The 27,470-nt window shown below is 47.4% G+C and overlaps 1 protein-coding gene across 1 annotated transcript; it reads right to left on the reverse strand.

Moving 5' to 3' along the window:
• On the reverse strand, nt 1-27,470 carry LOC138511107 (zinc finger protein 268-like). The gene is made up of 2 exons (XM_069626590.1): nt 27,388-27,470; nt 1-2,986 (listed from the first exon to the last, which is right to left on the reverse strand). Exon 2 carries the CDS (start codon nt 2,029-2,031, stop codon nt 337-339), a length of 1,695 nt encoding a protein of 564 aa, XP_069482691.1. The 5' UTR covers nt 2,032-2,986; nt 27,388-27,470; the 3' UTR covers nt 1-336.

Raw genomic sequence — 27,470 nt, forward strand, 5'->3', positions numbered from 1 at the left:
TAACAAGACACTTCCCTTTAATTCTATACATAAATAATACTTCACAAAGTGCCTGTTTGATAATATGGTTTAGTAACTTTTTTCTCCAAAAACAGCAGGGCCCAGGAGACTGTGTAAGTAGTGGATGTTTTGGGCATCCGAGTAGTCCATTTCAACACCTTTTATGAATTTCCGATGTCGCCACAGGACACGGATTTCCTTGAGCGTCTTCATTTAGAACATGTATGTGCCCCCGTGTGATTTCTTGTGATGTAGGAATAGGTCAGGCTTCGCTACAAACCCATAGTGTAATTTCTCTGATGTATCACAGGTTTCTCATTACGCTTGTAAGCTTCATCACAGTGAGAACATGTAAGTGTGATGTCTCTGATGAATCAACAGTTCACTCTTTAGCTTGAAAGCCTTATCACATTCGGAACATGTATATGCTTTCTCCCCAGTGTGAATTCTCCGATGACTCAATAGTTCACTCTTTTGCTTGAAAGCCATACCACATTCAGAACATGTATATGGTTTCACCCCAGTGTGATTTCTCTGGTGTCTCAATAGATTACTCTTGTCTGTGAAGGCCTTATCACATTCAGGACATGCATATGGTTTCACCCCAGTGTGATTTCTCTGGTGTCTCACTAGTTCACTCTTTTGCTTGAAAGCCTTATCACATTCAGAACATGCATATGGTTTCACCCCAGTGTGATTTCTCTGGTGTCTCAATAGATTACTCTTGTCTGTGAAGGCCTTATCACATTCAGGACATGCATATGGTTTCACCCCAGTGTGATTTCTCTGGTGTCTCACTAGTTCACTCTTTTGCTTGAAAGACTTATCACATTCAGAACATGCATATGGTTTCACCCCTGTGTGATTTCTCTGATGAATCAATAGATGAACACTTTGCTTGAAAGCCTTATCACATTCAGAACATGCATATGGTTTCACCCCAGTGTGATTTCTCTGATGAATCAATAGATGATCCCTTTGCTTGAAAGCCTTATCACATTCAGAACATGCATATGGTTTCACCCCAGTGTGATTTCTCTGATGAATCAATAGTTCACTCTTTAGCTTGAAAGCCATACCACATTCAGAGCACACATATGGTTTCACCCCTGTGTGATTTCTCTGGTGTGTCAATAGATGACCCCTTTGCCTGAAAGACTTATAACATTCAGAACATGTATATGGTTTCACCCCAGTGTGATTTCTCTGGTGTCTCAATAGATTACTCTTGTCTGTGAAGGCCTTATCACATTCAGGACATGCATATGGTTTCTCCCCAGTGTGATTTCTCTGGTGTCTCACTAGTTCACTCTTTTGCTTGAAAGACTTATCACATTCAGAACATGCATATGGTTTCACCCCTGTGTGATTTCTCTGATGAATCAATAGATGAACACTTTGCTTGAAAGCCTTATCATATTCAGAGCATGTGTATGGTTTCTCCCCAGTGTGATTTCTCTGGTGAATCAATAGTTTACTCTTGTTCGTGAAAGCCTTATCACATTCAGGACATGCATATGGTTTCACACCAGTGTGATTTCTCTGGTGTCTCACTAGTTCACTCTTTTGCTTGAAAGACTTATCACATTCAGAACATGCATATGGTTTCATCCCTGTGTGATTTCTCTGATGAATCAATAGATGACCACTTTGCTTGAAAGCCTTATCACATTCAGAGCATGTGTATGGTTTCACCCCAGTGTGATTTCTCTGATGAATCAATAGATGACCCCTTTGCCTGAAAGCCTTATCACATTCAGAGCATGTGTATGGTTTCTCCCCAGTGTGATTTCTCTGGTGAATCAATAGTTTACTCTTGTTCGTGAAATCCTTATCACATTCAGGACATGCATATGGTTTCACACCAGTGTGATTTCTCTGGTGTCTCACTAGTTCACTCTTTTGCTTGAAAGCCCTATCACATTCAGAGCATGTGTATGGTTTCACCCCAGTGTGATTTCTCTGATGAATCAATAGATGACCCCTTTGCCTGAAAGACTTATCACATTCAGAACATGCATATGGTTTCATCCCTGTGTGATTTCTCTGGTGTCTCAATAGGTCACTCTTGTTCGTGAAAGCCTTATCACATTCAGGACACGCATATGGTTTCGCCTCAGTGTGAATTCTCTGATTTATCAATAGATTATTTGTTTCTGTAAAAGCCTTGCAGCTTTCAAAATATGTATGTTCTTTCGCTTCAGTGAGAAATCTATGATGTGGCCATAAATAACCAGTTTCATTGAAAGTTGTTTCACATTCAGAAAATTCAAAGGGGATCTCATTGTGATGGTGTTCATTTTTAAATAGCGATTTCTGTGTAAGGAGTTCCTAGTCCAATTCAAAATAGTTTCACAATGATCTTAATCTCTCGGGTGGTCTCACCAAGTCAGGTGCATTTTTGTACGCATGAATGTCAAGAAAGAACCTCAATCTTCGCCCAGAAGAGGCAAGTCTCGAAATAAAAAGCTTGTGCTTGCAACCTTTCTATGTCCAGAGCAGTTTCTAGACTTGTAGTTTTCGTGCTTTTGGGTTTTAATCCCTAGCAGCTTCCACTGGAACATCAGCACCACAGCAGGGGCGCCATTGATTCTGAAGCATGAAGTCCAAAGCTGGTGTTGAGCACCTTTCTCTTACTCAATGTGGTGCATTGCATGAAAATGCCCTGCCTCTACTTTAAAGTGGCAGCCATTCCTATTAGCCTCTCATCAGTGTAGTCGACACAGGTGACCTCTCTATTGATTGGTACTGACTGGACATAGAAACCAGATGTTTTCTCCAAGATCATTAATATTACACATTTAGTTGCTGCGAAATCTCTTCAGTTTGTAAAATATTTTCCCACAGTAAGAGACTCGAGGCTGGTAGTGACTGTCGTGAGCAAGAAAATGTTTCCAAGACCCAGCTATCAGAGGAAACCTTTTTTTTAACAAACAAACACTTTTAAAATCATTTCACTGTTTTCCATGCTTCCTGCTTTGTTTCCCTATTTGAAAGAAAAGGAAAATCAGGATTAGTGTTGCATAAGAGATAGATACATATTTCTTGTTTTAAATAGAAAATGTGAACAAGCAAAAAGGCACTTTTCAGCTCATGAAATCCTGAACGTCTACTGAATGTCTTATGGACACTGAGCTAAATGAATAGAGTAAAGAGCCCTCAACATCATGGAAAGGGTTAACACAGAAATCAAGAACCAAGTGACACATTGACCATTCCCACATCACATAGCACATAAATTAATAACGGTGTGCACCACTAGCCCACAGCCAGGATTAATACAATGTGGTGACGTGTGGTCACTGAAGGGACAACCTGTCAGTCGGTCATGGCTGGTTTTGTCAAGTGTAAAGTAGATAGGAACACTGCACTACCCAGTTTATTGATTAAATCGTTGATCCATGGCATGGGGTAGGCGTCAAAAGCAGATATTGTGTTAACCTGTCAGAAGTTGATACAAAACCACCAGGAGTGGTTGGGTCTTGGTACCAAAACTATCAGGGAGGGCCAGGGACTAGAAGAAGGCTCTATAATGTTGGCTCATTACATAGTTTCCATTTCAATTACTATCTTTTTCCTAGATTCTGGGAGTCAATAGGGTTTTAGATGGACTACCTTTCCCTTTGGGGTGGCACAAGCCCTTAACTCTACTTGGCTTTTTTGCAAAATACATCTGGGAAAGAACTAAAAAGATCGTCCATGTCTCTCTGTTTCCCCTTTAGGAAATTCTGTGGGGTAAGGTCTGTGTTACTTCCTCCGGTACCAAACAGGCTAGTATGGAGGATGTTGGATTTTCCTTCCATTCCTTTAGCAGGATAATATGATAGTGATGGGTCTTTGGTCTGGTTGGGCTGCTCTATAAGTACATGCACCTGTGTGTGCTATTATCTCATAGGGTCCGTGCCACTGAGACTAGTTTATTCTCAGAGGTGGGTAAGAGGACCAACACTTTCTGACCCATAGAGAAAGCGCAGAGATTCACCTTTTTATCATAGTCTTGTTCGGTCTGGGCTTTCTCCATATGTGCTTGTGCCAAGGTTCTAACTAGGGCCATATGATCTCTTAGTCAGGCGGCAGCCTGGGACAGAGGTACTAGTGCTTCTTCTCTTTCTTCCCAGGATTCTATGAGCATATCTAATACATCTCGGGGCTCCCTACAGTAGAGTAATTCAATCTGAGAGAATCTGGTAGATGCTTGAGCACTTTCTTACTGTGTTTTATTAAATCTCTCCACTTATCAGTCTGTCTGGGGGTGGTAAATTGAGGTTCTCAGAGTGGCGATAAATAATATTTATTTTATCTCTGTGATCAGTTTGCTCATAAAGTTCTTTCCCTGGTCTGTTTGAATATCCCTGGGAAAGCCTACTCGAGACAAGAAGGGCACAGATGTTTTAAAATCTGTTGGGTAGTGCCGTTTCTCATGGGGACGGCTTCGGGGTATCTGGCGGTTTAATGTATTCCGCAATTTCGAGGTTTCTAAGGGACCTACGATGTCCATGACTATTTGGGAAAAGGGGACTTCGTTTATGGCTAGTGGGTTCAAGGGTGCCATTTAAGTAATATGTGAGCTGGTTTCTGACATATTACACTTTTGGATAATGTTCTTTATATCCACAGGTGAACAGGGCCAACAGAACTTGCCACTAATGTAGGCTTGAGTCTTAGACTGCCCCAAGTATGTCCCCCACCCCCCTCCGGTCAAATGGGAGTGTGCAATTTCCAGCACTATCTTCCTGTGTGTCTTGGGTATCACCAGCTGAGTTTCAGTCAAACCTTCCTGTTTCCCTCCCATTAAGGAGACCTTGTTTCAAAAAGAAAAAAAGGGGCTGTCTTTTCTTAGGCCTTCACCCTCAGTTGTTACCTGTAAGAAGGCCTCAGCCAGTATGGGATTTATTTTTCGCTGGGAAAATGCTAAATCAGGGAGGATAGTTGCCTCATCATTCAGGGGGGACTGATGTCTGTTAGCTTTTCGGCCTCTCCAACACACTGATCACCTCTCTCTGTTTCCTTAACCTACCTCTCCTCTTCAAAGTGGGGAAACAAAGCCATTTCAAGAATTCCCTGGGATATTGCATCTCGAGGTCTTATTTTTCCCATGGTTTTTAAAAAACACTTTTATATCTCCTCCAAAGTCCGGGTCTATGACTCCTGCAAAAATGTCTAAGGAACAAGTTACTTACCTGTAACGGTTGTTCTCCAGCATGGGTCTGGCATGAATTCACATGCTCATGAATATTCATCGTCATTAGACTGGGAATCCTCAGTAAAGAAATACATAGTTCAGAAATGAAACTGAAACCTGTCTTTCTCCTAACAACCAATCACTAAGATCTGGGTCATACTGCCCCAGCCAATGACTGCCCTCTCCCTAAGCCCCTCCCCTGGCAGCCATCTTCAGATATGGTAGCACATAAAGTGGCAGTAGGACCAAGAGAAGAGCCGCAGAGGGGTAGGCGGGAGGGTTTGCATGTGAATCCATGCCAGACCCATGCTGGAGAACAACAATTACAGATAAGTAACTTGTTCCTCCTCCAGCATGGGGTCTGGCATAAATTCACATGCTAATGAATAAAGGATACATAGCAGTACAAAAATGCACAACCATGGGAGATGGCAAGGCTCAACAGAAGCAATCTCTTTCCTCCTCACCAGGCTCACCTTCAAGGGAACAGGTTGCGCAGGCACTGCTTAGCTGACGTCGACCTCCACATAGAATCCTTGCAGATGTCCAGTAGGAATAAATATTGGATGGGGCGCCTGGTTGCTGCCTTGCTCAGCCCAGGTAGGTACACTTATATAAACAACACAATTGAGCAAGGTCATGGAGGTCTAACTGCTGAGATAGAAATACTGAATCCTGAGTTTTTCAGACAAGGACTTGGTGGACACAGGTTTGTTGAACAAGTCTGTATACTGCAGTTCTTATTTAATTTGTGTGCAGTAAGTGTAAAGATACACTTGAATCTATGAGGCATAGGATATTCAACATTAAAACATACATGGAGTAGTGCCTGAATTATACAAATCAAATGACGAATATTTGAAATATCAAATTTTCTTGCTTTTACATTCTCTACAGGTCCCTTGGGGAGGAAACTTGAGAACTCAGTGAGGTAATAGTCAGGTCATCAGCTCAGTTGTGTGAAAACAATCAAAAGCTGAACAACAACATAAATAACAAGTTAACATGACAGTGTTTCGGCCAATTAAAGCTAAACTTGGGAAGCAGTGGTGTAGTAGGCCTTCATCAGGACGGAATATTCTTGTGACTGAAGTATCCAATGTAGTCAAATCCGAAAAACGCACAATGGTTTAAGGCGTCTTAGTGTCTATGTACACTGAGGTTGGCAGGAGAATTCTGCTTCTGCTGGACGGCCATTCCTATTTGGAGCTTGCCAATTCGATGGAGTACTAGCAGCAGGCAGTGCATTAAATGCAGTTTGGAATCTGGGAGAAACAAATGTGGATTGTGCACTGTGAGCCGCGCAGGAGACGAGAGACTGACCGCCAACACACTCTAAGCAGCAGTCCTGAAATGAATTCACCTCCTCCTACCTCATGTCCAAGGTAGACCACTTTCCTCTGACTAATTTGACGTTTACTTGCCTTTATGGTCAGATGGGCCTGATCAGGAGCCTGCAAAACATGGTGGTCAACATGTTCTTTCCAAGTAGGGCTGAACACTGCAATGTCATCCAAGTATGCCATGCAGAGGTCCTCCATCCCATTCATAACTTGATTAACCAGCCTTTGGAATGTTGCAGGTGCATTCTTTAGTCCAAAAGCCATTACCTTAAACTGGTTGAGGCCTGCTGGGGTTGAGAATGCAGTTTCCTCCTTGGCATGGTCTGTCAGAGCTATTTGCCTATAGCCTGAAGTGAGATCAAATGTACTGAGGTACTTGGCTGAACCAAGCTTGTCCACCAGTTCATCTGTCCTTTGTAAAGGGTGCGCATCACTCTTATTGACTGCATTAAGAGCTCTATCGTCCACACAGAATCTCAACTCCTTGGATCCTGCCTTTGACACTAGTACAACTGGACTAGACCATGGACTTGTAGATGGCTCAATTACCTCGCGATCAAGCATCTTGTTGACCTCCTCCTTTATGTGGGTTCTTATATGGTTTGACACCCTGTAACCTCTGCTTTTAACAGGTAAACAGTCACCAGTGAGAATATCATGGTGGCCCCTAGGGGTCAAGCCTGGTGATAGTGAAAACAGGTAGGCAAACTGATTTAACAGAAACTTGCACTCCTCCTGTTTTTCAGGTGTTAAATTAGAAGAGAGATTGAGTCCTATTTTCTCTTCTAAAGGCTGGCCTCTGAGTAAGTCAGGTTGAGGTTCACTCTCCTCCTCCTCTTGGGCTGAAGCTAGAAGCAAAGCTCCCACTTCTGGTCTTGAGACATAAGCTTTTAAACGGTTGGTGTGAAAGACTCTGGGAGCCTCCTTAGGATTGCCTAGGTCCACCAGATAGTTGAGTTCTCCACGTTTTTCCACAACCTTGAAGGGTCCTATCCACTTGTCCTGTAAGGCCCTCTGCCTTGTAGGTACCATAACTAGAACTAGGAGGTCTTGAGTAAACACAACCATGTTGGCCTTCTGGTCATGCCAATGCTTCACCAGAGCCTGACCTGTTTTCAAGTTATCTGATGCTTCTGCCATCATGTGTGACATTCTCATCCAGAGACCTATCACATAGTCAGTGACTCTCACTGGCTTGGGGGAAGGAACACTCTCCAAGGGGCCTCTAACTGGATGGCCATAAAGAGGTTCAAAGGGACTAAATCCAACCCCCTCCTGAGGGACTTCTTTATATGCAAAGAGAAGGCATGGCAGTAGAAGGTCCCACTTTCTCCTAAGGGGTAACTCTAAAGCACCTATCATGCTCTTCCTGGTACGGTTGAACCTCTCCACCAATATATTTCTCAGTGGATGGTAGGCAGTTGAGAACTTGTAAGTTAGACCACAGTTTTCCCACATGGCCTGCATGTGGTGGGACATAAAATTGGATCCCCTGTCAGAGATGACTTCCTTAGGAAAACCTACTTTGGTAAAAATACCAAGTAGGGCCTTAGCCACAGCCCGAGTTGTAACAGTTCTCATAGGTAGTGCTTCAGGAGACCTAGTAGCATGGTCTACTACAACCAGGATAGACCTCTTTCCTGAAGAGTTTGGCGGGTCTAAGGGACCAACAATGTCGATTCCTACCCTCTCAAAAGGGACTCACCACTGGGAGAGGCACCAAGGGTGCCACATTCTTGGCTCCACTCTTGTCGGAGGTTTGGCAAGTGTGACAGCTCCTACAGAACATAGCTACATCAGAGCACAACTTAGGCCAGTAGAAATACAGAGATAGCCTTTCTTTGGTTTTCTTGAAACTCAAGTGACCATCCAAAGGTATCTCATGGGCTAACTGTAGGAACAGAGGTCTGCTTTCTAGGGGCACTACAAGTCTCCTGTAGTCCCCTGGGATTGACACAGTCGGTTCACTGTAGAAGAGGCCATCTTCCCAGTACAACCTATGCTTCCCTGGCTCTTGCCCATCCAACTGGGAAGCTGCCTCTTGGCGAAGACCTTCGAGATTAGGACACTCTCTTTGACCTCTGCTGAAGTCTGCCCTACAGGGTCCACCTTCTGCCAGTAAAGACTGCAGCTCAGAATGTTCTGCAGGATCCAGATATCCAACAGGAGCAAGGTCCTCTTTCAGCTCTGATTTCTCAGCAGCTGATTCAACCACACTAGGTTGTTCCTCACACTCAGTCTCTGCTGGTGGAGGAGTCACAGGTGTGACTTTGGACAGTCCTCTCAGGGATGTCCTTGTTGGTAGCAGAGGAGTGCTGCCTGATCTCTTCCTGGAGGTTTTAGATTTCCCCTTTTACTTCATTTGTGTTAGAGATTGCAGTCAGTAAGTCCTGTGGACTGGGGTTATAGTTTCTTCTATAAGTTACCCTGGAGAACCCCTTAAGATACCCTCTCTGGCCTTCCTAGTCTGCTCCTGTTTCCTTTTGAGTCCTGGGGGTGCTTGATACAACTCCAAAAGTTTTTAAGTCATTCCCCAACAGGAATATCCCAGGTACTTCACTCTGCACATTTATAGGTATCTTGACAGTCATGTAATTGCACTGGATGAGAGCTGATAACTGTGGAAACATTTGGAAAGGGGCTCCAGCAAGCTTAGTGAGGTATTTGGGTGCCTTAGCAACATCCTCTACCTTGAAAAATGATTCATCAACTACAGTAATGCTGGCCCAAGTGTCTGTGATGGCAAGGGTCTCCTGACCATTCACAAGTACACTGGGCCTCATTACGAGGTTGGAGGTAGCCATGGCTACACCCTTACTGCATTCCGGGTCCAGGTCCTCGAAATAGGGACGTACCGGGTCATTCCAACCTTGGAGGACCCGGTAAGTCCCCATTCCGAGAACCATTCCCCATTCCCATTCGAGCCCCCATAGGGCTCAACGGGAATGGGGATGGAGCTAATAACGGGCCCGCTAATAGCGGGCCCTTTATTAGCTCCCTGATCCCTTAGCGGCTCCCGCTAAGGGACCTTGGAATATGGAGGTAAGGGATTACCGGCACCAGCACCTTTACCGGTGCCGGTAATCCCTTACCTCCAACCTCGTAATGAGGCCCACTGTCTTTGTAATACTCTTTAGTATTGTCTGGAATGGAATTGTAGACATCTAAGTTCTGCTGTTCCCACAGACCCAGCGACACTAAAGAAACACTGGCTGAGATGTTCATGGGTTCCTCAACCAGTAAGTGAAAGTTTCCACTTGCCATTGGTACTTCTTCCTCTGGGGAGAAGGCTAAGGAGACAGTGTGGATCCCTGAAGGTTTACCCTTCCATCTGGGATCCCCTTTCACATGGTCAGTTGACCCACAAGCATAACATTTTCCAAATGTCTTGATGAATGGGGGTTTGGTCTGACCTCCTTCTGGTTTAGCGCCAGGAGGTACAGTAGCCTGATTTGGTTTCCGTTGTGACTTACCCTTGTTATGTTTGGGGCCCTCTTTTGGATTGGAGGTATTAGAATTCTCCTTGTTATCTTTCTTGTGCTGCTTTCCCTCATCCTTCTTCTGAGTTGCCCCAGAATCCTTGTGAGTAGCCCTGTTGGCAACTCACAAGTCAGCAGCCCTGGCTAACTTGTTTGGATCAATTTCCTTAGAGTCAGCCAAGTGCTGTCTCAGCTCAGGAGAGCAGGCATCATACATAGGGCCTCATTACACGGATGGCGGTAAGGATTTACCGGTACCGGTAAAATACCGGTACCGGTAAATCCTTACCGCCTTACTACGAGGTCCCTTTGCGGGTTGGGGGATTTAATGCCTGCTTTTTGCAGGCGTTAAAAACCAACCCGCAAAGGGACCCAGGGAGCTAATTACGGTACCGCAATTAGCGCCTTCCTCATTCCCATTATGCCCTATGGGGCAAAAATGGGAATGGGGAAGGGCAATGGTGGAAGGGGGAATTACCACCCCGCCAACCTTGGAAATGGGCGGTAATTCCCCTTTCCGCCAAGGCGGTGCCGGTATTTTACCGGTATGAACCATGGCGCTAATAGCGCCATGGTTCTCCGCCATCCGTGTAATGAGGCCCATAGACTCTAACAAACAGAGTTCTCATACCTTCTTAAGTGTTTACTCTGTAACCCTTAACCCAACCACCTAAGTTTATCAAACATTCACACACCCAGGTAGCCCAAGGGGTACCAACATGCTTTTTGAGGGTTGTAAACCTCTTAAAATACTGGGAAGGGGTCTGCCCAAACCTAGCTTATCAAAGCTAGTTTCACACTTTCATACTCCATTCTGTCTACTTCTCCCATCTCCATTACAACATCAGATGCAACAGGGGGTAGCCTAGAAAAGAGCCAAGGAATCAACTGATTCCCTGTAATGTTCTGAAGCCCATGGTTATATTCAAAAGTTGCCAGCCAATCCAAAATATCAAGCTTAACCTCATACATACTTACTGCATCTTTGGGCATGTGAGGCCTCTTAGGACTGGAAGACCTAGAAGACTCTGGGTGAGAACCATTCCCAAAGGACAACCTTTTCATTTCAAGGGCAAAATTCAACTCCATTTCTCTGAGTTTAAGTTCTTGATGTTTACTTTCAGTTTGGGCTTGGATTCTTTTAAATTGCAACTAAAGTCTCATCCTTTCAAGAGAGACAAATTCAGGACTTAGTGTTGGACCTGATGGGGTCCCTGTGGCCAAAGTTTGAGGCCTATGAGCAGGTAGAGGTAAAACAGGGCCTACATTTTGAGACTCTTCTGTCTCATCTAACTCATCCATAACATTTGAGTTGGACTCTGAAACATTATCATCCTCATCAACATTTTCCACATTTTCTGCAGGAGTAGGTATTTCAGACCCACTCCTCAGACTTTGATATTTTAACAATTTGTCTATCACTTCAACCTTTTTGCCTTTTACAGTGAGGTTCCTAGCTTTACACATTTCTCTCAACTGATCAACTGTTAAAGTGACTAGGATCTCCTGTCTGTAGCTATCCATATCAGGAATGATAAAACAATTGCTTCTCTACTGGTGCTTAGCCTTGTGAGGATTATTTGAACAAAGGTAAGAGCAACACTCTCAATGTAACAACTTATACCTGATCCTCACCACTGTACACCAGTGTTAAGCAGAATCACATGTGGTACCCATTGGGAACACTACACACAAGTAAGACTACAGGTGTAAGCACAATCACACCTTTGGTATAAGTCTCTACTACACAGTTTTGTGGTAGCAGGGCTGAGCAGCCAGGCTTATCTCAAGAGTAAAGTGAGCAGTACAAGAGGTTACACAAAGGGCTAGCAATCACAGTGGTTAAAAAAATAAAACACTCAAGGTTTCTTGGTAAAAGAATATACATTTATTTACACGGTCAGGTGGAAAACATTCCACTAGCAAGAGCAGCTCAATATCACAATAATACACAACAAATCAGTTCCTGATCAAGTTCAGCTCCCCTGAAGTGGGAGAAAAATGGCACTTCAGTTACTTTAAAAAGGGGTAAAAAGACAAGGTTAAAAGAATTAAAGCACCAATACTTTGCAGAGGTAGGGCAAATAGTTTCAGTTCACTACAACCAGCAATTCAAATCAATAGGCCTGGGCCAAAGTCAATGGTTCAGAGTCTTGGATGAGTGAACACAGTTCTGTTAGTAAATGGGTAAGTCTTTGCCACGGTTTTTAGAAGTAGTTGGTCAGACGTAAAGTTATATGTCGGTTTAGGGAAGGTCAAGCCTTCAAAGTTGGGAAAGTTGCACAAACTTTCACAGCGGCAGAAAGGATTTCCTGACCGCACTTGCACAGTACCTTTAAAGTGAAGAAGGGCTGTAGCTGAGGCAGTTGTTCCTGGCAGTTCCTGCAGATCTCGCTGTTCCTGAGCTTCAGTCGTGGGGGCAAGAAGGGGGACATCGGGAGGTTCCTGCACTGCCCACGGAGGAGGCCACGAACTTGGCAAAACGTCGATTTAAGGTGCGAGTGCGTTAAAGACCACAAACTGGTATACTTCTCACTGGCTATCCAGTTTTCAACAGCACTCTGAAAAAAATTCGACCAGAGCAGAGACTGTGTCCAGGTGGCTTGCGAGTTGGTTGTTCCCACCAAACTCTCAAGGGAAGAAGTTAACCTTGAAGGGCTTCTCTGTCGATGGAGTTTCAGGCAAATTGGACCTGCTTCTCCGGTCGTCCAGGAGTTGCAGCAGTCGTCTTCCTTCAGCTTGTCTTTGGTTCTTTCATTCCGGTGGTCAACTCTGCGTTCCAAGTCCAGAGGCCTGCTTTTAAACAGCTTTCCCCCATTCATTTTAGCCTGGCTGTCACTGACACAGCAGGGTGGCTCTCCTTGACGGACAGCCAGCGGGCAAATCACGCCAGAGTGCATTCAGGTCTCCTAGGAGACTAAGCACAGGGAGTTTCGGGCACCTCCCTCACATCCTGTCCACCCCAGATAGTCGGGTGCCAGAGTAGGGCTTCAGCACTGAAGCCCACCAAAGGCCATCGAACAAAGGGACCAAACCTGGTTTGATGCGCAGAGACAAACACTAGAAGGACCTTTCCTAAAAGAAACGGTAAAAAAAAAGATGATCGGAGTCTGTTTTTACAGAGGGGACTTGGGCGCCATATTGAAAAACATGGCTGACCCGATTTTTAGCTACCGGTGTTCGTGGTCGGGAAAAATGATGGTAGTTTGTTCTAAAACCACTGCCACCAGCCATTTCAAGAGGAAAGGGTAACATTTGACTGTTACATGAGTCTTTAGACACAGGGGATGCTAGGCAATCCCTTCGGCACTCTATAGGAAGACAGTGTGTGCTGGGTCTACAAATTTAAAAAGACTAGCAAAGTCAATTTAACTTTACATGTTCTGGGAGACAGTAGTCCGTTCCAGAGAAGGTATTTAAACCTTGGGAAGTCTGAAAGACATCCCTGTGCCAATGCACTGAAGGTGCTGTGTGACACACAGAAAAAGAATATGCCTATGGAGTTGTCTAAAACTCCATATAAAAAGAACACAAAAGTAAAACACACATCAAGATACATGATAGAGTGGGAAAAAAGGCTCACACTTTCCAGGTTAAAATTAAAATTCTAGAAATCCAGCAAAGTTGCTGGGGGTCTCAAAAGGTAAGGGAAATTAGCACATTTATGAGAATTCTCCCTAACAGTAATACAATGCTATCTGAATGGAAGTGGGTAGGGGTGCCAAACACTGTGGATTATGGTAACTGGAATATGTTTGCATGCATCGCTGTATTATGGTGCGGCGGTTGGGTAGAAGTTCTGCAGCCTATGTTGCGTTAGTGGATACTGGTACCTGGCTACATGTTCGCCTGCATGGCTCTGTTATGTTGTGCTGGGTGTGAGCAAGGCCTAGACTGTTGGGTGCATGGCCAAAGGCCATAGGCCGTAGGCCATGCACCCAACAGTCTAGGCCTTCACCACAGCCACCCCAACATAATGCAGCCATGGGGTTTTAACTCTGCATGTCTTCCAAGGTGGTGACCTTCACACATTGGTTGTGGAGGACATTTTAGACTTTGTAGAACAGCAGAAGTGAGCTGCTATGCGTACATTAGCCTATGGGGTAGGTCATTGCATGTGTTGCACATGTACCATCAGACAGCGAGAGAGTATACAAGCCCCTATACAAGAAAAGGGAGCCATGCAATGTACCATCTGAGAGTATACACGTCTCTTTAAAAGAAAAAAGAAAAGGGATCGGCTGAACCCTTAGAACTACCATCGGATAGCGAGAGAGTATACAAGTCCCTATACAATAAAAGGGAGAGCAGCTGAACCATGCAATGTACAATCTGATAGCGAGAGAGTATACACGCCCTTGTACAAGAAAAGGGAGAGTGGCTGAACCATGCAACGCAGCATCTGATAGCGAGATAGTATACAAGTCCCTATACAAGAAAAGGGAGAGCGGCTGAACCATGCAATGCACCATCTGATAGCAAGAGAGCATACAAGCCCCTATACAAGACAAGGGAGAGTGGCTGAACCATGCAATGTACCATCTGATAGCGAGAGAGTATACAAGCCCCTATACAAGAAAAGGGAGAGCGGCTGAACTATGCAATGTACCATCTGATAACCAGAGAGTATACAAATCCTTATACAAGAAAAGGGAGAGCGGCTGAAACATTCAATACACCATCTGATAGCAAGAGAGCATACAAGCCCCTATACAAGAAAAGGGAGAGTGGCAGAAGCATGCAATGTACCATCTGATAGCCAGAGAGTATACAAGTCCCTATACAAGAAAAGGGAGAGCGGCTGAACCATGCAATGTACCATCTAATAGCGAGAGAGTATACAAGCCCTTATACAAGAGAAGGGAGAGCGGCTGAACAAAGCAAACTACCATCTGATGTCGAGAGAGTATACAAGTCCCTATACAAGAAAAAGGGAGAGTGGCTGAACCATGCAATGTACCATCTGATAGCGAGAGAGTATACAAGCCCCTATACAAGAAAAGGGAGAGCGGCTGAACCATGCAATGTACCATCTGATAACCAGAGAGTATACAAATCCTTATACAAGAAAAGGGAGAGCGGCTGAAACATGCATTACACCATCTGATAGCAAGAGACCATACAAGTCCCTATACAAGAAAAGGGAGAGTGGCAGAAGCATGCAATGTACCATCTGATAGCGAGAGAGTATACAAGTCCCTTTACAAGAAAAAGGGAGAGTGGCTGAACCATGCAACGCAGCATCTGATAGCGAGATAGTATACAAGTCCCTATACAAGAAAAGGGAGAGCGGCTGAACCATGCAATGCACCATCTGATAGCAAGAGAGCATACAAGCCCCTATACAAGACAAGGGAGAGTGGCTGAACCATGCAATGTACCATCTGATAGCGAGAGAGTATACAAGCCCCTATACAAGAAAAGGGAGAGCGGCTGAACTATGCAATGTACCATCTGATAACCAGAGAGTATACAAGCCCTTATACAAGAGAAGGGAGAGCGGCTGAACAAAGCAAACTACCATCTGATGTCGAGAGAGTATACAAGTCCCTATACAAGAAAAAGGGAGAGTGGCTGACTGTTAGAGAGAATTCTCTGTTTAGGCTGAATTTCCTAACCTAGTGAGTCCCCCAGCAGCTTTGCTGGATTTCTGGAGTTTGTTTTTTCGATCCTGCCAAGAGTGTGACCCTTTTCTCTCACTCTTGGACATGTATGTGTGTAATTCCTTTGATATGTCAATGTGTTCGATGGGCTATGGGGTCTTTTACTCCATAGGGTCTCATATGTTTTTCTATGTGTGTCACACTGCACCCTACGTGTCGTGACACGGGGGCGCCCTAGCAGGTCCCCCCACCATAGACTCCATACCCGGGGACTGACTACTGTCTCCCCGGGCATGTAAAGTCACCATTGGCTTTACTAGACCTAAATTTGCTAACAGAACTAGTACCAACCATCTTATTGTGGACGTGCTAGTAGGGGTAATTCGATTACTCCTGGATCTGTTACTCGAGGGGGCACTGTCCCGTCCCCCCTCGTCGAGTTTTGGCTGGTGGCAGTGGAAACTACTTGTTATGTTCGACCCCGAGCATAACCCTATGGGATTCGTCCCATTGTTGGAGATTGATACTTTTTCTCGTTAATCTCCAACGTACCACCGATCTACTTATCTTAAATAGGTTTATCGAGTGGTATTTTCTGCCAGAACTCGGTTTGTAAAATGGCGTCTGTGTTCGTCTCTGTGACTCCTAAACCAAAGGTTGAGCCCTTTGTTCCACTTTTGGCGGGCCTCTGGACAGAGACCCTCCAAAGTGGTGCCATTCTGTCTGGGTTACCTCAGGGGTGTGGGAGGGGGTTTAGACACCCTGGACCGAGTTGCCTTGCCAACTCAGGTCGCACTCTGGAGTGATTGGCCCAGGTGGTGAGCCTTCCCGCTCACCACTTAGCATGTGTTGATTGACAGCTAGGCTGAATGAATGGGGGGCGTCTGCATAAAAGCACGGCTTTTGGGACTGGATCTTCAGAAGTCGCCACAGGACCTAAAGAATCCGACGAGGGTAACGCTGAGCCGACCTGCACGACGACACCTCCGGTGGAGGCCTGCGGAATCGTCTCACAATCTCCTGACGACAGAGGAGATCTCCCTGCCAGAGAGTCTCTTCCCCTGGCTGGTGGGAACAACCAGTCTTCTTCTTTGTGCTTTTTATTCGCCCAGGACGCAGTGGTCGAATTGCCCGTGCAGAGCACCCGGCAACCGGATAGCCACTACTCCTGTACCGCGACCGAAAGGTGGTGCCTTGTGACGGAGCACTCCGCGGCTGGTTTCTTCCCTGGTGGTGCACCGGACTATCTTCTCTTCGACGACGAGAGCATCTCTTCTCTTAGCCAAGACCCATCGTGCATCCACCACCAGGAACAACTGCCCCCGCCGGAGCTGCCCTCCACAACAAGGTACCGTAACCGCCTGGCTTCCCTTTTCGATCGGTTCGTGTGAGGTATCTGATTCCTCTCCGTTCCGTTGGGTTGCCTCCAAGCTTTATTCACTCTTTGTTCTGAACTGGTTCAACCTGTCGCTAAACAATTTGCTAACAAAGACTTGAGTGCATCATCAGTAGAGACTTTCTGGGACATCGTGCCTTGCCTCTCACCGAGTGGGCCTGGCCGCTGAACTTTATGACCTATTGTGATTATTGCCTTCCTGCCTTGCATTTTACCCGCTTCAGTGCGAACCGTGTTGACTTCATTACCTGCCTATCTCTTCTCTCCCTTCCTCACTAAATATTCGAGTGTCATCTAGGTTGAGGTATACACCTCTGTCTGAAAATAAGTGGTGCCGTTAGAACCTAGAGTTGTCGATATTGTGTTCCGGGGGATTGAGCTTTTATTCCATTCCGCAGAGTAATTGTGTTTTGATTTGTTTGCCGTGATTTGCTTTAGTATTTTTCATAGACGTTCTGTTATAAATAAATAACTTACTATCTTTATACTAAGCCTTGTTGCGTACTTACTTGTTTTGCTGCGAAGAATTGCCCTATCTTGTATACTCCCTATACTGACCAACTTTTCTTGAGAGAAGTCTGACTGCTCAGCCACAGCTACCAATTGAATCTGTGTGGTACAGACTGCTACCAAGTGGGTTAATCGCAACACCTGTAGTCCTAAATCTTTTGCAGTGGTCCCAGAGGGAACTGCACAGGTTTCCGCCTAACACTGACCCATGCAATGCACCATCTAATAGCGAGGAAAAATACAAGTCCCTATACAAGAAAGGGTAGAGCGGTTGAACCATGCAATGTACCATCAGATAGCAAGTGAGAATACAAGCCCCTATACATGAAAAGGGAGAGCGGCTGAACCCTGCAATGTACCATCAGATAGCAAGAGAGCATACAAGCTCCTATACAAGAAAAGGGAGAGAGGCTGAACCATGCAAACTACCCTCTAATAGCGAGAGAGAGTACAAGTCCCTATTTATTTATTTATTTATTACATTTGTTTTACGCCCAGACCCGGAGGCATCACAGCGTAGTTACAGACAGTGGTTGAATACATCTTTAAAATAAAACATAGGCATAAAAAACAGTGGTATAAGTAATCGCAGAGTGTACACAGGTGGATTCCATGTCTTATGTTGGTCTAGTCGATGCAGGTGGGGGTCTAGGATGGCCTAATATTGGTTGAATAAACAAGTTTTCATTGATTTTTTGAATTGTGGAAAGGAGGATTCAGTCATTACGAGGTTGGAGGTAGCCACCTCCATGACGCTATTAGCGCCATGGCTACCCCATTACCGCTTACAGAGTCCGGGTTCCCTGAATGGGGAATTACCAGGCCATTCCAACCTTGGAGGACCTGTTATTTCCCCATTCAGGGAACTCATCCCGATTCCCATTCGAGCCCCCATAGGGCTCAATGGGAATGGGGACCATGCTAACAATGGGCCCGTTGTTAGCATGTTGGTCCTTTAGCGGCTCCCACTCAGGGTGCCTGGTAAAACCAGCCACCCTTAGCGGGACCCGCTAAAGGACCTCGTAATGCGGCTGTAAGGGGTTAACGGCACTGGCACCTTTACCGGCACCATTAACCCCTTACCTCCAACCTCATAATGACCTCCTTGATGTTGGTGGGTAGTGAGTTCCAGTGTCTAGGCACAAGGATTTTGAAGCTGCTGCCTCCCGCTTTCTCTCTTTTGTACTGTGGGCTATCGAGGTAAGTGTTATTTTTGGATCTGAGGAGTATGGTTTGGGCTTTCTTGTTGACTGTGTTAATGAGGCATTTGGGCGCTTTGTTGGCAATACATTTATGCGTAATGCTTAAGGTTTTGAATAGTATCCTAGCTTGTATTGGGAGCCAGTGATTATCTCTCCTGATATATGAAATGTGTTCGAATTTTTTTATGCCTAGGGCAGCTCGGAGGGTTTTGTTCTGCAATAGCTGAAGTTTGGCTATGTTAGTTTTGGAAGTGCCAAGGAAGAGGATGTTACAGTAGTCGAGCTTAGATAGTATAAGTGCTCTGCCTAATGTAACACATTTGTTAGGTGAGAGAAATGTGTGGCTTAGGGAGATGAGTTTGGATGTATAGGCGGTGGAGGAAGATTGGGGGGGGTCATTCCGAGTAGGGCGGTAAGGGTTTACCGGCACCGTAAAGGATGGCGGTGCCGGTAAACCCTTACCGCCCTATTCTGAGGTTCCCTAGCGGGACCCACTGAAAACGTCTAGTCAGACCAGACGTCCTTAGCAGGTCCCGTTAGGGGACCTGGGCGCAAATAACAGGGCCGCTATTTGCGGGCCCGTTATTAGCGCCTTCCCCATTCCCATTGAGCCCTATGGGGGCTCAAATGGGAATGGTATTCGGAATGGGGACTTACTGGGTCCTCCAAAGTCGGAATGACCAGGTAAGTCCCCATTCCGCCTACCCGGACCCGGGTTTGGAGGCAGCCATGGTGCTAATTGCACCATGGCTACCTCCAAACTCGGAATGCCCCCCAGTGTGTTTTTTCTTGATTTGACATAGAGCCTCATTCTGAGTCGGGCGGTAGGGGATACCGGGCACCGGTAAGGAGACCAGTGCCGGTAATCCCCTACTGCCCGATTCCGAGGTCCCCTAACAGGACCCGTAAGGTACGTTTGGTCGACCAAACGTCCCTTACGGGTTCTGTTAGGGGACTAGGGCGCAAATAACGGGCTTGCCATTCGCAAGCCCGTTATTTGCACCCTTCCCATTCCCATTTAGCCCTATGGGGGCTCAAATGGGAATGGGGAATAGTTTGGTCAATGGGGACTTACCGGTCCCTCCAAGGTCGGAATGGACAGGTAAATCCCCACTTACCCAAACCGGAGTCGGTACCGGTATGGGAGGCAGCCATGGAGCTAATTGCTCCATGGCTACCACCATACTCGGAATGAGGGCCATAGTTAAGGAGGTGTCTAGATAGACACCCAGGGCCTCATTACACGGACGGCGGTAAGGGTTAACGTTCACCGTTAATGGTACCGGTGACCGTTAACCCTTACCGCCTTACTACAAGGTCCCTTTGCGGGTTGTAGACTTTAACGCCTGCTTTTTGCAAAGTCTACCGCAAAGGCACCAGGGAGCTAATTACGGTACCGCAATTTGCGGTGCCGTAATTAGCACCTTCCCCATTCCCATTATGCCCCATGATGCAAAAATGGGAATGGGGAAGGGCAATGGGGGAATTACCGCCCCACCAACCTTGGAATAGGGCGGTAATTCCCCTTTCCTCCAAGGCGGTGCCGGTATTTTACCGGCATGGACCAAGGTGCTAATAGCACCTTGGTCCACCGCCGTCCGTGTAATGAGGCCCCCATTGTCTTAACTTGCTTGAGAACTGGGATTGGGGTGCCATCGATGCTGAATGATTTGTAGCTAGGTTGTAGTGAGTCAATTCTAGAGGGTGAGCCTAATATGAGTAGCTCTGTTTTGTCATCATCGAGGCAAAGGTTATTATTCGCCATCCAGATTTGTATGAGTGAATAGATTTGATTGATGAGAAGAGAATCTTGCTTGTGATTGCCTGTTAGTGGAATAAGGATCTGGGTGTCATCTGCGAAGTTGGTGTAGATGACACCCATGGAGTCCAGAGCCGCAAAAAGAATACAAGAAAGGGTAGAGCGGTGGAACAATGCAAACTACTGTCTGATAGCGAGAGAGTATACAAGTCCCTATACAAGAAAAGGGAGAGCGGCTCAACCCTGCAATCTACCATCTGATAGCGAGAGAGTATACAAGTCCCTATACAAGAAAAGGGGGAGTGGCTGACCCATGAAATGTAACATCCGATAGCGAGAGAGTATACAAGCCCCTACACAAGAAAGGGGAGAGTGGCTCAACCCTGCAAACTAGCACCTGATAGCTAGAGAGTATACAAGCCCTTACACAAGAAAGGGGAGAGCGGCTCAACCCTGAAAACTACCACCTGATAGCGAGAGAGTATACAAGTCCCTATACAAGAAAAGGGAGAGCGGCTCAACCCTGCAAACTACCATCTGATAGCGAGAGAGTATACAAGTCCCTATATAAGAAAAGGGAGAGCGGCTCAACCCTGCAAACTACCATTTGATAGCAAGAGAGCATACAAGTCCCTATACAAGAAAAGGGGGAGTGGCTGACCCATGAAATGTAACATCCGATAGCGAGAGAGTATACAAGCCACTACACAAGAAAGGGGAGAGTGGCTCAACCCTGCAAACTACCACCTGATAGCTAGAGAGTATACAAGCCCTTACACAAGAAAGGGGAGAGCGGCTCAACCCTGAAAACTACCACCTGATAGCGAGAGAGTATACAAGTCCCTATACAAGAAAAGGGAGAGCGGCTCAACCCTGCAAACTACCATCTGATAGCGAGAGAGTATACAAGTCCCTATACAAGAAAAGGGAGAGCGGCTCAACCCTGCAAACTACCATTTGATAGCAAGAGAGCATACAAGTCCCTATACAAGAAAAGGGAGAGTGGCTGACCCCTGCATTGCACCATCTGATAGCGAGAGAGTATACAAGTCCCTATACAAGAAAAGGGAGAGCAGCTGAACCATGCAATGTACCATCTGATAGCGAGAGAATATACAAGACCCTATACAAGAAAAGGGAGAGCGGCTGAACCCTGCAAACTACCATCTCATAGCGAGAGAGCATAAAAGTCCCTATACAAGAAAAGGCAGAGCAGCTCAACCCTGCAAACTACCATCTGATAGTGAGAGAGTATGCAAGTCCCTATACAAGAAAAGGAACAGTGGCTCAACCCTGTAAACTACCATTTCATAGCGAGAGAGTATACAAGTCCCTATACAAGAAAAGGGCGAGCAGCTCAACCCTGCAAACTACCATCTGACAGCGAGAGAGTATACAAGTCCCTATACAAGAAAAGGGCGAGCAGCTCAACCCTGCGTACTACCATCTGATAGCGAGAGAGTATACATGTCCCTATACAAGAAAACGGGGAGTGGCTCAACCCTGCAAACTACCATCTGATAGCGAGAGAGTAAACAAGTCCCTATACAAGAAAAGGGAGAGTGGCTCAACCCTGTATACTACCATCTGATAGTGAGAGAGTATACAAGCCCCTATACAAGAAAAGGGAGAGTGGCTCAACCCTGCAAACTTCCATCTGATAGCGAGAGAGTATACAAGTCCCCATACAAGAAAAGTGGGAGTGGCTGACCCATGAAATGTAACGTCCGATAGCGAGAGAGTATACAAGTCCCTATACAAGAAAAAGGAGAGTGGCTGACCCATGCAATGTATCATCTGATAGCGAGAGAGTATACAAGTCTCTATACAAGAAAAGGGAGAGTGGCTGAACCATGCAATGGAACATCTGATAGCGAGAGAGTATACAAGCTCCTATACAAGGAAAGGGAGAGTGGCTGACCCGGGCAATATACCACCTGGAATCACTTTTTGACATTACCAGCAAGATTATTGCATATATTTTAATTACTAAATTAAATCAGGAGGAAAGAGAATAAGTATTGCTCCAGTGTCAGATTGGAGTAAAAAAAAGAAAAAGAAAAAAAATCAGTGGGGCGACCATCAATGGGCCTATTGACAGCCTTAAAAATAGACTCTCCCGGTAAGCTATCGACATGGAACTCTTCCTGTGCTGGATTACAGTTGCTAAAATATGGCTGGACACAATGTTTAAATTCGATGGCTATCATCAATGTCTATTGGAATTCAAAAGACATAATAGACAGATTTTATGACTAAAATTGGGGATATTTTTGAAGAAATAGAATTACCCAAATATTGCTCGTTGTGGATCTTAATATACAGTGCATAGAGGTGGGCTAAAAAAGAAATCTATCTCCTTGAGCGAGGGGCATGAATAAAATACATGAAACACTGTAACATGACGATGTTAAATGGTTGCATCAAAGGTGATGCCCACCTCATTACACCTGGAAGAGAGAATCAATGCAAAGCATTATTGATTACGCCTTCATATCTAGCAAATCTCTTGACATAACAAATGTTACGGTTGTCCCTACTAACCTAAGTGACCATAACATATTAGTTATAACAGTAAAAATATGTAAGCAACCTTCTAGTACTTACAATACATACGCTACAGACAGTAGTCCAGGTCTAAATCGCATTAAATGGAAGGAGAATAAACGTAATAAGTAGTTAACTGAGTTGCAACATAACCCTAATAAACATTACGTTGAAGTATTGCACTGTTTTAAATCAACAAACAAAAATAATGGACGATTAAGAGATAAAATGACATAGCTATGATAAAATTATCATAGATGAAAAAAGGAAAATGCCTAAAGCCACAAATAATATTCAAGTTTGCCAAACCTGTTGATTATACAGCTGCTGTACGATGGATAAAAAACAAATACACACATTTTGTTACACAACATATACGGCACAAAAACAAGAACAAAATGAAAATATGATACGAGCCTTAGCGACCAAATCCAGTGCTCGTATTTGGGATTTGTTGCACGAATGTGAAGGGATGACGACATTGTCTCATTCGATTAACCCTATTGAAGAGCAGACATGGACAAAATACTTTTCTGATTTGCTCTATAATAAGCTGGAATCATATGACCAATCAATTGTGCCTATAAAAGATCAATCTTATTTTGTAATAGATAAAGATGAATTCAAAGACATCATTTAAAAATGTAGCAATTCCAGAGCCTTGGGCTCTGATGGCATTGCTAATGCCACCATCCAAAGGAATTTGGGCAAGTGGTCTGGAATACTACAACAGATATACTACAGAATAGGGAAGACTGGCATGATACCCGACTCTTGGAAAGAGTCAATTATTCTGCCAGTTTTCAAAAAAGATGATCGTCTCAATCCTAAAAACTATCGTCCACTGACCTTGATGGACTCAGCGGCGAAGATCTATGCTAGAATATTACTATCAAAATGTAATAAATGGCACAGAATGAACAAGGTATTAGATACTAAACAAGCAGGTTTTACAGCAGGTATAGGCACCCTACTTAACCTTCACATCCTACAAGACTTAAAGCATCAAGCGCGAGCTCATAAAAAAACCCTTATATATGCTATTTGTGGACTATAAGCAAGCATTTGATTGGTTTGCCTTGTGGGATAAGTTAACAGCGATGTCCAGCTTTATTACTAAACAGAATTCTACAGTTTATACAGGTACATCTTTAAGAGTCAAATTGAACAGGGAGGGCCTGCTAACAGCTCCAATAAAAACGAATGTAGGCCTTAGACAGGGATGTTTGCTGGCTTCAACACTTTTTAATTTTTATATTCATGACATACCAGACTATTTTGAAAAGGTCAGGGCTTTCCCACCGCGATTAAATCAAATAGTGGTTCAATATTTACTCTATGCTAATGACTTACTAATAATAGACCAGACGCCCATAGGTCTGGCGAGATTATTAGATGGTCTAAAATGTCATGCTAAGTATAACAACATGGGGGGAAGAAGATCAGGTGCGGCCAGAGGGCAGGGACAGCAGGAGCAGCCAGGGGGGGGGAGAGAGCAGGAGCGGTCAGAGGGGGGGAGAGAGCAGGAGTAGCCAGAGGGCAGGGGAAAGAAGAGCAGGTGCGGCCAGAGGGCGGGCGAAAAGCAGGAGCAGCCAGAGGGCAGACGGGCAGGGGGGGGATAGAAAGAGCAGGTGTCCGGCCAGAGGGCGGGCGGGCAGGGGGTGAGAGAAAGAGCTGGTGTCCGGCCAGATGGCAGGCGGGCAGGGGGGGGAGAAGAGCAGGAGTGGCCAGATGGCGGGGGGAGAGCAGGAGCGGTCTGCAGGAGGGGGGAGCAGCCAAAGGGGGGGGGGGGGAGCAGGAATAGCCAGAGTGCGGGGGAAAGAAGAGCAGGTGCGGCCAGAGGGCGGGCGAAAAGCAAGTGCGGCCAGAGGGAGTGGGGTGGGGGGAGAAGAGCAGATGCAGCCAGAGGACGGGAGTGCAGGGTGGGGGAGAGCAGGAGCAGCCAGGGGGGGGAGAAAGCAGGAGCGGCCAGGGTGGGGGGGGAGAAAGCAGACACGGTCTGCAGGAGGGGGGAGCAGGAGCAGCCAAAGGGGGGGAAGAGAGCAGGAGTAGCCAGAGAGCGGGGGAAATAAGAGCCGGTGCGGCCAGAGGGTGGGCAAAAACGGAGGAGCGGCCCGAGTGTGGGCGGGCAGAGGGCGGGCGAAAAGGAGGAGTGGCCAGATGTTGTGGGGAGGGGGGAGAAGAGCAGGTGTGTCCAGGTGGTAGGCGGGCTGGGGGGAGAGCAGGAGCGGTCTGCAAGAGGGGGGGCAGGAGCAGCCAGATGGGGGGGAAGAGAGCAGGAGTAGCCAGATGTTGTGGGGAGGGGGGAGAAGAGCAGGTGTGGCCAGGTGGTAGGCGGGCGGGGGGAGAGCAGGAGGGGGGTAGAGAGCAGGAGCGGTCTGCAAGAGGGGGGGCAGGAGTAGCCAGAGGAAAGAAGAGCAGGTCCGGCCAGAGGGCGGGTGGGCGTTTGGGCAGGGGGGGGAGAGAAAGAACAGGTGTCCGGCCAGAGGGTGGGCGGGCGGGGGGTAGAGAAAGAGCAGGTGTCCTGCCAGAGGGCGGGCGGGCAGATGGGGGGAGAGAAAGAGCAGGTGTCCGGCCAGAGGGTGGGCGGGCAGATGGGAGGGGAGAGAAAGAGCAGGTGTCCGGCCAGAGGGTGGGCGGGCAGGGGGGGAGACAAAGAGGTGACTGGCCAGAGGGCGGAGGGCAGAGGGGGGAGACAAAGAGCAGGTGTCCAGCCAGAGGGCGGGCGGGCAGGGGGGGGAGAGAAAGAGCAGGTGTCCGGCCAGAGGGCGGTCGGGGGGGGGGGGGAGAGAAAGAGCAGGTGTCCAGCCAGAGGGTGGGCGGGCAGATGGGGGGAAGAGAAAGAGCAGGTCTCCGGCCAGAGGGTGGGCGGACAGGGGGGGATAGAAAGAGCAGGTGTCCGGCCAGAGGGCATGGACGGGCGGACAGGGGGGGAGAGAAAAAGCAGGTGTCCGGCCAGAGGGCGCCGACGGGCCGGCGAGAGAAAGAGCAGGTGTCCGGCCAGAGGGCGCGGACAGGCGGGCGGGGGGAGAGAAAAAGCTGGTGTCCGGCCAGAGGGCGCGGACAGGCGGGCGGGGGGGGGGGGGGAGAAAAAGCTGGTGTCCGGCCAGAGGGCGCGGACGGGCGGGCAGCGGGGGAGAGAAAGAGCAGGTGTCCGGCCAGAGGGTGGGCGGGCAGATGGGGGGAAGAGAAAGAGCAGGTGTCCAGCCAGAGGATGGGCGGGCAGGGGGAGGAGAGAAAGAGCAGGTGTCCGGCCAGAGGGTGGGTGGGTAAGGGGGGCGAGAAAGAACAGGTGTCCGACCAGAGGGTGCGGACGGGCAGGCGGGGGGGCAAGAAAGAGCAGGTGTCCGTCCAGAGGGCACGGACGGGCAGGCAGGGGGGGGGAGAGAGAAAAAGCTGGTGTCTGGCCAGAGGGCGCGGACGGGCGGGCAGCGGGGGAGAGAAAGAGCAGGTGTCCGGCCAGATGGGGAGAGAAAGAGCAGGTGGCCGGCCACAGGGCGGGCGGGCAGAGGGGGAGAGAAAGAGCAGGTGTCTGGCCAGAGGGCGGGCAGGCAGGGGGGGAGAGAAAGAGCAGGTGTCTGGCCAGAGGGCGGGCAGGCAGGGGGGGAGTGAAAGAGCAGGAGCAGTAAGAGGGTGGGGGGGGAGAGAGCAGGAGCGGCCTGCAGTGGTGGGGGAGAGAACAGGAGCAACCTGCAAGTGGGGGTGGGGCAAGAGAGCATGAGCGGCCAGAGGGGGGAAAGAGAGCAGGAGCGGTCAGGGGATGGGGAGAGACCAGGAGCAGCCAGAGGGCGGGGGGAGAAGAGCAGGAGTAGACAGGGGGGAAGAGAGCAGGAGCGGTCAGAGTGGGGGAGCAGGAGTGGTTAGAGGGGTGAGCAGGAGCAACCAGAGGAAAGGGAGAGCGGCCAGGGGAAGCTGGAGCGGCCAGTGGGGGGACAGGAGTGGGTGGGGGAGGGTCAGGAGTGGCCAGGGAGAGCAGGAGTGGCTGGGGGGGTCAGGAGTGGCTAGGGGGGGGCAGGAGTGGCTAGGGGGGGCAGGAGTGGCTAGGGGGGACAGGAGTGGCTAGGGGGACAGGAGTGGCTAGGGGGGACAGGAGTGGCTAGGGCAGAGCAGGAGTGGCTGGGGGTCAGGAGCGGCTAGGGAAGGTCAGGAGTGGCCAGGGGGGCAGGAGTGGCTGGGGGGGCAGGAGTGGCTAGGGGGTGCAGTGGTGGTGGTGGGGGGGGGAGCAGGAGTGTGAACATATGTGGAAGAGGATTGCGGGGCAGACACCCTCTGTCCTAAACGTGGGGGACCGGGAAGGGGATATATTAGCCCAGAACTCAGAATAAACGCTAGAATGGTTGGGGGGGGGGAATAATAAACCTCTCACCTCCCACTTCCGGAGAAGGTGACCACGGGCCTCTGACCCACCCGCAGTTCATGGACGTGTCTCTACAATGTGCATGCTCAGAA

Source organism: Ambystoma mexicanum, chromosome 6p, assembly GCF_040938575.1.
Source record: "Ambystoma mexicanum isolate Mex_15411 chromosome 6p, UKY_AmexF1_1, whole genome shotgun sequence".
Lineage (NCBI taxonomy): Eukaryota > Metazoa > Chordata > Amphibia > Caudata > Ambystomatidae > Ambystoma > Ambystoma mexicanum.

Bases quoted from the DNA above. Each gene is read 5' to 3' on its own strand.
- LOC138511107 (XM_069626590.1), bottom strand. From the start codon at position 2,031: ATGAAACCATATGCATGTTCTGAATGTGATAAGTCTTTCAGGCAAAGG.